The sequence below is a fragment of the Macrosteles quadrilineatus genome, unplaced genomic scaffold (assembly GCF_028750875.1).
Source record: "Macrosteles quadrilineatus isolate MER2022 unplaced genomic scaffold, UCM_ALF_1.0 Scaffold_9__3_contigs__length_116548681, whole genome shotgun sequence".
NCBI classification, from domain to species: Eukaryota; Metazoa; Arthropoda; class Insecta; order Hemiptera; family Cicadellidae; genus Macrosteles; species Macrosteles quadrilineatus.
In genome coordinates, this window is record NW_026542602.1 from 70,198,071 (window position 1) to 70,208,269 (window position 10,199).

The following is a 10,199-nucleotide window of genomic DNA, read 5'->3' on the forward strand; positions in this document are numbered from 1 at the left end:
AAAAAGAATAAAGAAACGAAATTTTTAACCAACGTTGTTTCTTGGCATTCTGACCTTATTTGACCTATACTTTGCAGGTCCATATAAATTATAGCTGACGGCGACTCACGCTATAAAGCTATGGCAACACATATAAATCTTTATAAGGCTTATCCATTGTAGAGGTAAAGTTATGTCGTAAATATACTAGTATACTGCCTAGAATGAAGCCACTAAAGTAAAATTGAAATATTTTATAGTTTTCGTGATATTTTTTTATGTATGCTGTGCAAGCACATTTAATATTATAATAATAAAACATGAAAATTGTAGCAATTTGCGGAAATACAAAGAAATAAAATTCAAATTTTGCGCATGCTGTATAAGATTTGATGTGTGGTTTTTCTATTTTTTTTCATAAGACGCTAGCCAGGGATTGTTTTTCACATTACTTCAGGCTTGAGCTAGGGGTTGCGGCATTATCATTTATATAAAATCCATTGGTGATTTGGCGGGAATTGAACCCGGGGCCTCAGGGACCGAAGTCCCGCGTTCCAACCACTACACCAGCTCACTTCCCACAATTCAATGTGTAGTGGAGTGTAGTATTTGTATACGAATCAAATATAAATAATTATATATAAAAAAATATGAGATTTTATCAAAAATCAATAGGTGTCGAGTAAGTTGAGATCTGCAGTATTATGTTATTTTGTATGGTATTTTATGTATTCTAATTGTAAGATTTAAGTTAAAATCTGATTTTATTTGTCACATGTCTGTGATAGAAAGTCATGCTAGATGTTTTCCAAACATAATTAAAAGTTTACGCTTCAGGTAAGAACTTCAAAACCTGGTGGATCCACAAAGGAACTGAGGTTTTATAATTAATAGAGTTTCTGCAACAGAAACGGCTGCGCAACCAAATACGATACAAAATTACACATGAAACTGGTTATTTTTTAGTTTGTATATTTATTCTTCAGAGAAAAGCCTTTATAATTTATCTAGTACAATTTATTACAAACATTTCTGAATCATGACTCAATACTGTATAACAATTTTTTTAAGAGGTTGGCGGCCTCTTTTAACCTTGCATTTGCCGTCCACATAGACTACAGATCTGTGCAAGGAACGAATTTAAAGTAAATGCTAGAACACTATCATTTAGTTAGGCATGAAAATAGTAATTTCCAGGGGAATCTTGTAAAAGATTATCGGGCAGTTCAAAAAGGTTTCTCGAACCAGTAGCTTCATTTTTACAGTAATAGACTACTAAAACACTAAGTAATAAAAGAGAAATAAAAATTAATCGAAATGCTAAAGCGTTTGATAGGCCTATAAAGTATGACTTTCAGAGGAATTTAACCCAGGCAAAATTTCTATAACAGATATTTTACTTGGAGCAAAGCGTTGTCGTGTTGGTTGTTTTTATTGCGTATTATTACAGCACACAGTGACTTAACCTATAAAACTCCGACGCCAGCTCAGTTTTTAAAGCTTATCTTTTGTGCAATATAAATTAAGCCATAAACATATACAGGTTCGAAGCTTAAAATTGTGTTAAAAAATATCCCTTAAGTGTTGGATCTAAAAAATATTTCAGTTCGTTTTTCTTATTTAGTTAAAAACAATTAGGTGATATTTCACAAACAGATGCTTCCAGTGACAAATTTTCTGAAAGGTATGGCTTTCATTTTAATACGACAAATATTTAACCACGTCAAAATGTCAAGAGTTTCAAAACTAACACGCCAGTTGCCGCTTCTAATGTCATACAAAACAAAGAAATTCAACAACCTGCAGGTAATATGTTAGATTTTAGTTTACCAGCGAGTATCTTATTTCTTTCAACTCCGAATTCTGAAAAAATCGAGTAATGGTGTTTCTACAAGGCATATTTATAATTGCAGCTATTACAATTATAGGTATTTATCTAATAATATTTAATTATTTATGAAGTTTTTACAAATAGTAATATTATTAATTACGCATATTCAAACATGTAAGTGATAAATTGGTAAAGTCATTTGATTTAAGAACATTAATTATATCAATGTATTTACCTTACCACATTATTCCTATTTTTGAGGTAGCCTAATAAGAAAATGGAAATGGTAAACGATGTGCATTTAACAAGATTAAAAAATAAAATTATGGGGTTTTAGTAAATTTAATTTATTTTACTAATTTTCGAAAATGTTATGGCTCGAATCCAATTAAACCCATACATCCAGCATAGTAAAATTATAAGGGTAAATTAATTTAGCTCCTATGAAATAACTTATTCGTTTTGGATTTTTTAAGCACACTATTGTTATTAGACTAAACTAACTATCGTACGGATTAAATCTTATTTATTATTTTTATTTAGAGTTTTAATACTTAATTTTAGTTTATGTTAATGAATATTATTGTTAATTCTTTCAGAAGTATCGGAAGGGAAGGAATTGCACCTCTACACAATGAAGGTATAACTTATTGGATATATTGGCAAATTAATGTAGGTAATGTAATACTAAATTTAGGTAAACTAATTTAAGGTTCCAAGTAGCGATCGTCATATCAATTTTTTCACGTATTTAACATTATTATACACACCATATTATTTTGAACAGCGACACACATTTTAATGTGTATTTTTAAGTTGAATATTAATGAAGTGTGATGTAGAATTGAGTGAGACCTGTTTACCTTTGTTACTATAAATAAAATCAGCTGTTTTGAGCCAGTAATAGGCGATATACAGGGCGTCCCGTAACTCTCTGGACAAATGTGTATAGCGTTATTGCTTAGGTCAAGACACATAGTTCACCATAGGAACATGGGTCTGTGGTGCCTTTCCGTCTGTCTGTATTTATGTGTTTTTTACAAAAACATAACTCCTAAACGGTTGAGAAACAGCGTTGAGATTTTTCAAAAATGTATATCTTATCTACCTATCTTTGTTTAAAATTATATACTAAAATATCTTAAACTGTTAAAAATGGCAGCCATTTAAAACATTTGATGCCAAATTTCACAAAACTAATACCGGTAACTCTACAAAATAATTGCAAGAGACAAAAAAGTTAGTAAATGTTATGTAGTTTTCAATAATACCTTATTTGTTAAGAATGGATAAATAATAACAGAGAAATGTCTTCTTTTCCAAATGCATGACCACTTTTCTCCATTTAAACAATGCTAATACTCTTTTTTAAACTGTCTAAATATCTTTACAATAATCTGTTATACGTCAATCAGGTGTTTTAAAACATAACAGTTAATTCAATCATTTGTTTTTGTTATTTATAAGTATAACTTGTTATTTGTTATAAGTAAATAATCTTCCTTGTTGTAAGTAAAGGAGGACTCTTGTAGATAAAGAAATATCATAAGGTATTGTCTAATTATAATACTAATTACAAGAAATGTTACATTAACAATGTTTTTTAATTTATTTAAAGAAAGATTAATGTTACTTATAACAAACAACAAGTTATACATAATATGTTTATAAATAACAAAAACAAATGATTAAATCAGCTGTTATGTTTTAAAACACCTGATGTATAACATATTATTGTACAGATATTTAGACAATGTACTTTAAAAGGAGTATTAGCATTGTTTAAAATGGAGAAAAGTGATAACTCCAACCATCCAGTGAACTAAAACCATTTCATTACCTCATGCTTAAGAAATATTTATTATGTACAATTGAAGTTGATGATTTATTCATAACTATCTTCATACAATGGAATATAATAATTTAAAGAACGTCTTATAAATCTTGTAATTTATATTACTTATTTACAGAAAGACTGGCAAGGTGCCTTGGACTTTTGTAAAAGAAAACAATGGAATCTGGCAACCACTGTCACTAAGCAGGCTCATGGTGAATTGGGTGAAGCGATTAATGCATGCAGGAGCAAATGTGGTGGTATGTCAAAATTGTATACAGTATTTAGTATTTTAATTTACACTCACCACAGAACAAAATGTAGAAATTGTTTTTTCCATCTTCCAGCCTAGGATGCTATAGGTTCTAGCTCAGTACTGTTTTACACATTACTTCAGGCAAGGTCTAACGTTGCGACATTATCCCATGGATTAAATCCATTGGTGACTGGTGGGATTTCAACCTAAGTCCTCGGGATCCAGAACCCACACTCTACTAGACTTGAGAACTGCATAAATAATAAAATGTGAAGAAATTGATTTGGTTAGAAAGGTTTAGAGAAAAGTACAGTTTGTCTTAAAGAAATAGTGATAAGAAACTTTATGAGAAGTTAAGACTACTATATAGTGATAATAATATCACTCACATCAATTTAAAACATAAAATATATATTTGTAAATTATTTGGCCAAAGTTGCTCTTACAAAATGAAAGTGTTCAGATTTGTATATTTAAGATAATAATGTTCTGAACTAACATCATTAGTTATCAGACAAGCAATAGGGGGATTTCTTTTATAATAGTTTTTACTTCCTTTTTTCAGCTAAGCGACTATCAAAGCACTTTAGAACAATTATTATAGTGAGTAAGTCTAATGAATAAAATACCTAAAAATAAATTTGCTTTGATGATTTTTTTTGGAGTGTGTCAAACCTTTTTTTGAGGAAGTAGTAAAAATTCTGGTCTTGTTACTAATTACCATTTTCTTGAAGAATCGCACCTAGGCTCTACCTCCAAAACTTAGCCACTAAATAATCTTTGTCCATGTACAGTAATAATAAGCATGTAAAGTTCCAGTAAAATCATTTACTTAATCTTAGATAGCCAAAACTCTGAACGTTCAATGATCTCTATTCATATAAATTGATTGATTAGAAAAATGCATCTGATACAAGATTAAGTTTTCTCAATATACAATTAAGTTGAGTTAAGAAAATGTGCAATTTTTCACACATATAATAAAGATGAATGATTTACTAAAAAACAATTGGAGATAACTTGTATACTTCTTCACACTAAAATCAAATCTTTTTTAGGCTCCGAGTTCACCAGTTCGTGGACAGCTGGCACCTCTTTCAAACGAGATGAAAATAACAAGAAGATATTCGAATGGGCAGGTCTCAATAAGGAAATTGGTTCTTTCGGTTGGCAGCATAACCAACCTGATAATTTCAAAAATAATGAGAACTGTGTAGAGGCAAAAAAATTTGAGGGACGTCGCCAAATTTTCCTCAACGACCGACCATGCTCCGATATTTATAACATTATTTGTGAGAACCAGCCCTAAAGAACATTTCTGGATGTAAGGGAGAATAAAAGATTCTTTAATGTAAATATTAAGGCAGTTATTTCTCACATTTCAAATCAAAAGAACTAGAATAGTATATTACAGTACCTTACTAGTCCTGAAAAAAAAGGTTTACCGGACGAGTGTGGGATTACCATACGAGTTGCGTACGATAGTTTACGCCATTGCCTACTACTAAATCCGTACAAATCGTTATATATTTCCAGTTCCACCAACCAAAGGACTAAAAATCACTAGTCATAACCTCTAAGAGAGGTTATGTTTTTGTTTATAACCACTCATTGCCACCTAAATACAGTATAATCAGCTGATTGGTGTCCGGTAAAACTCATTACAGTACAGTAGTACGCAATGAAACCCCATTTGAATAAGCTGGCGACAAACAGCTATTTTCTGGACTAAATCCTTGGGTGGGAAGTTAGTCAAAATAATGTAGTGTGGCGTAAACCAATCAGCTGTACTGATAATAAGTACGAAATAAGTATACTGTATTTGGGTGGCAATGAGTGGTTATAAACAAAAATATAGTTATGTCTAGTGATTTTTAGTCCTTTAGTTGGTGGTATGGATTATAAGGATTTGTACAGATTTAGTAGTATGGCGTAAACTATCGTACGCCGCTCGTCCAAAATGTGTTTACCGGACTCGTATGGTACGGGAACGACCACACTCGTCTGGCAAACACTTATATTCAGGACTAGTAACGTAATATACTATTACGGGGCTCAACAGATTTAGATGTTTTATGTGCTAGTCTTCGCCTCGCTGGTAAACCATCTTGCTCCAAAATTGGCCACTTTTGGGACTAGTAGTGAAATATAGATACTACTTTTGACGTCATTAATTGAACATAATATTGCAGACACATCACATTATTTTGTACTAATTACAAATAATGAACTAGTTGTTAACAACAGTAGGGTTGTTTTATTTTTCCGAAGGACCAAAAATGATACCTTAGCATCACACTGCATGTATTGAAAACAGCAGTTTTGCAGCAGTATAGGAAATACTTATTTGAATTAAGAATTAACATTTTATATGTTTTTACATACAATTTGAAAAAAGCAACAAGACTGTAGATCAGTTAATTTGAGTAACTATGGGAGACAGGCTATTATTTTTCCTTTTATGATATTTTTTAAGATATTTTTTTAAGATATTTTTTGCTAAAATAGGTATATATTTATCTACAGTATCCATAGGGTGGTGTGAAATCCAAAACACAATGTTTGAGGTTACAATTAAAATATAATTATTGTACTCGTACACGTTTAAAATATTTTCATCTTTATTTACATGCAATAAAAAATACAACGATATAGCCAATGGTTAGCACATTACAATTTGATTGTACATTTTAGGCAAGCCTTCAAACTGCCTTCTGGCAAACCAAATATCAATACAAAAATATGTTACTTTAAACAACCACATATATATCTGAATGCAAGCTAACAAACTCTAACTAATAACAAACTATTGTTACCATGTCAAAGGAACATTAAAATTACATGAGCAAGCAATAACAAACCATGATGGGTGGATATTAAAATTAGTGCCATTAAAGTCCATTTTATATTATTTTGCAACATCAGTACCATACTTTAACCATATTAGGCTTTAATTAACATATACATTTTAAGCCCCTGTGATTGAAAAGGCAATAAGTGTTTTTGATTCTTATCAAAAATAACAAAATAACTCACTTATACAAAAAAGAAAACGTAAAATGTTAGACCCACAATAGATATTAATCTTTTATTATAGTGAAAAGTTGTCAACAAGCCATATAAGGTTAGATACACAATTATAGCAAAGAATAATTGTTTTGGTATATTGTAGAAGAGTTATATAATATCACATTTCACATCCTCAGAATTAATGACATTTGTTAAATTTAAAAAGTTTATTTTCCATAGCAAAGTCAGAAGTAAAACAATGATTTTCGTTAAGATTTATCTAAGAGAAACTCTTTTTTGGGATTTATAAATAAAATAGAAAAATTACAGCTTATGATAAGACTAAACTATTGACTTTTTTTGGCACATAAATTGGACTAACTTGGTATATAATAATTACTTTGAATAAATGTATCTAGGAGTTGGTGAATTTTTTAAAAAAGAATGCACAAAAAATATAGAAATTACCCTACAACGTTTCTCATAACATAATGACAGTTTTTGCTTACAATTGACAGAACAATTTTACTATTAAAGCCATAAAAATTAATTTGTGTCTCTGTTTTAGAATATGTCTTAAGTATAAACACAGTCGCTTAATTAGTACTGTAATCCAAAATTGTTCGAAATAAAACAAAATTTTAATTTATAGTCTACGAACAGCTAGACCTCCCCACAGAAAAGTAAGGTAGAGAAGAAAAACTCAAGGGTACACTTAAGTGTCTATGGCAAATTCCAACATCAACCCCTTGCCTTTATGTACTACAATGCTCACGGTGGAGGAAGACCCCGTGCCCTGTGTGATAGGAATAGAGGTAACAGTGCTCCACTATCAGGCTCTTCCTTGGTTGTCACAAGTATATTTCTGGCCCAACGTTCTAGAGCTAAAAGCGCACAGTCGTTCTATAAGCAAGTTTCTTTAGTAACTTACTTCTCTGTGATGTCACAAATAAATGTACTTAATAAATATCATTTTATTTATACATTTAATTTTAATCAACGTTGCAGAATTCGTAATGATAACATAACCGACTACTGTAGCTTTCACACTTGAAAAGTTTAACTGATAAAATGGTCTGGGGTTTTAATATCATACAATTATTCCAAACATTAAAATTTCTTTGCGGAATTTATTTTAATTGATATAAGAAAATATTTATTTTTATAGTCAATTGTAAAAAAAATTTCAAATACACACTAAGTTAGCTGACACTAGTAAAAGTTAGGAAGTATTCCAAAATTGTAAAATGTATAAATGAACCTTAAAATGTATTTTTTAAATCAGCAATAAAATGAGTTATTTTTTAAATACAACTAGGCCTATATGATGTGATGTGAAAAAATGCTTCTTGGTATATAACTTATGTAAACGAAGGTGCGAAAAGCATATGAATGACCTAACAATGTGATTTTAACAGTAACAATCAAAATGTTGCAATCAGCCAGCAAAAAAAATATTTGAAACATAATGTTTTCCAACCCTGTTATTAGCTATGAATATCATATATTACTATGTACAATTGTAGATATTTTGTATAAATTGACAATATTTTGAGTTCTTATGGTCCACATATACACAACGACTATTGTATAAAAAATATCATCAAATAGCAGAAGCAGGTTTATATACAGTAAGAGAATACACTGTCGCCGTTAAGGTGATACAAAAGGTTTTTAATGTTAACATTCAACTAAAAGAAAATGGTTTTAGAAATTAGAATTTATTTTCAAGGAATACAATAAGAAGTACAATAGGACAATACAATATGTTCCCTCCTAAGAGATTAAAGGAAAACAAAATGCTTTTTTTTTGTGACAATCATTAAAATATATTCAGCTTATTTAATTGTAGTGCTTGAGGCAAAAGCGATTTAAAAGAGTATCTAGAACAAATCTGGAAATAGAAAAGTTTTTTTTTTTTATTATTTTGCACAACAAAGTACAAGTGAGAGAGTAGAAAAAAGATTATTAACACGTTCGCTACCGATCGCCACATATTTGCGACACTAAAGTCATTGCCACGGCCCGAGGTATACATTTTAATATTCCACATAGACCGGGTGTCACTTGGTTAACAGTACATGCAGAGCAATGTAGCATAGTAAAAATCAGTTTTGCCAACTATCATATGAAGCAAATATCCACAGACCAAGTGACGCGCATATGCGACAAACATCCCTGTAGACCGCTGCAAAGAATTCAGTACCTTCAAATAGACCGTTACAAAGATATAAGCTTTTTAATAACATTGGACACCGACGCAAATATGCGACATCAGTCTATTTTAATGTGATCAGCTGTTGCATATATGCAACGGCAGTCTATTGGTAACAACCGGCCAACGCATATGTGCATTGCTGGTCCACGCGAATGAAAAATTTAGTACTATTGAGGTAGCGAACGTGTTAAGGAAAAAGGTGCATGAAGAAGAGAAATTGAAATTGATTTATACACCATTTTACATGAAAATATGTGTTTGTATTTATTTATTGAAGGATTAAATACATTCCTATAGATTAGAGAACATCTAAATCTATAATTCCATTTTACTTTTATTATTTTCATGTGCACTACTGTTTGGTTCACATAATTTATAACTTGTGATTGGATTGCTGTACGCTTACAATTTTTATGAAACTAAAAGTTGAAAGTAATACTTTTTCATGAAATGTAATTGTTTTAGTCAATATTTTTTGTCCAAAATTTTGAATACAGTTTCCTGTACAAAAGAATCAATTGGCCACAAAATTGGAACCCTTGAATTTAATACTAAATTAAAATTATACTAAGCATGTTTAGTTTAAAAATACCAAGTATATGCAACGCTAAAAAAAACATGTAAATAAAATTAATTATACAGGGTGACACAAAGGAACCGGACGTTTTTTAAACAGCTGTTCGATTGTTGTCGTACGTTGTAGGAAGATTGAGGTTATGTCATTACCTTCAGTGACGCTTGCCATTTTTGTTGAAATGGCTTAGTGGACCCTAGACCATCGCGTTTTCGCATACGATACTTTGGTCCAAAATGGTGAACCCGTCGTCAAAACCCAGTGGGAATTTAGTCGACATTTTAATATTGAACGCCATGGAACGGTTTCAAGCCGAAATACGCTATTAAGGTGGGTTTCAGGGTTCCGAACAACTGGGAATTTAACAAGAAAGTAGGGATGGACGAGATTGGATTTTTAGTTCGAGACGAGACGAGACGAGATTTTTTATTTCTCATAAAATTTCGAGACGAGATCGAGACGAGATTTCTCTTCTCATACACAACGGGAAATGCACGT

At 30.9% G+C, this 10,199-nt stretch overlaps 1 protein-coding gene across 1 annotated transcript; it reads left to right on the forward strand.

Annotated features, from left to right (window-relative positions):
* Window positions 1-1,776: 1,776 nt before the first annotated feature.
* On the forward strand, window positions 1,777-5,256 carry LOC129004345 (C-type isolectin Sp-CL4-like). Its single transcript, XM_054432907.1, has 4 exons — window positions 1,777-1,907; window positions 2,410-2,450; window positions 3,781-3,904; window positions 4,959-5,256. Exons 1-4 carry the CDS (start codon window positions 1,859-1,861, stop codon window positions 5,207-5,209), a joined length of 465 nt encoding a protein of 154 aa, XP_054288882.1. The 5' UTR covers window positions 1,777-1,858; the 3' UTR covers window positions 5,210-5,256.
* The last annotated feature ends 4,943 nt before the right edge of the window (window positions 5,257-10,199 follow it).

Coding starts and splice junctions, on each gene's coding strand:
- LOC129004345 (XM_054432907.1), top strand. CDS start 1,859: ATGGTGTTTCTACAAGGCATATTTATAATTGCAGCTATTACAATTATA. Junction 1,908..2,409: donor TGCAGCTATTACAATTATAG/GTATTTATCTAA, acceptor TAATTCTTTCAG/AAGTATCGGAAGGGAAGGAA. Junction 3,905..4,958: donor ATGCAGGAGCAAATGTGGTG/GTATGTCAAAAT, acceptor AATCTTTTTTAG/GCTCCGAGTTCACCAGTTCG.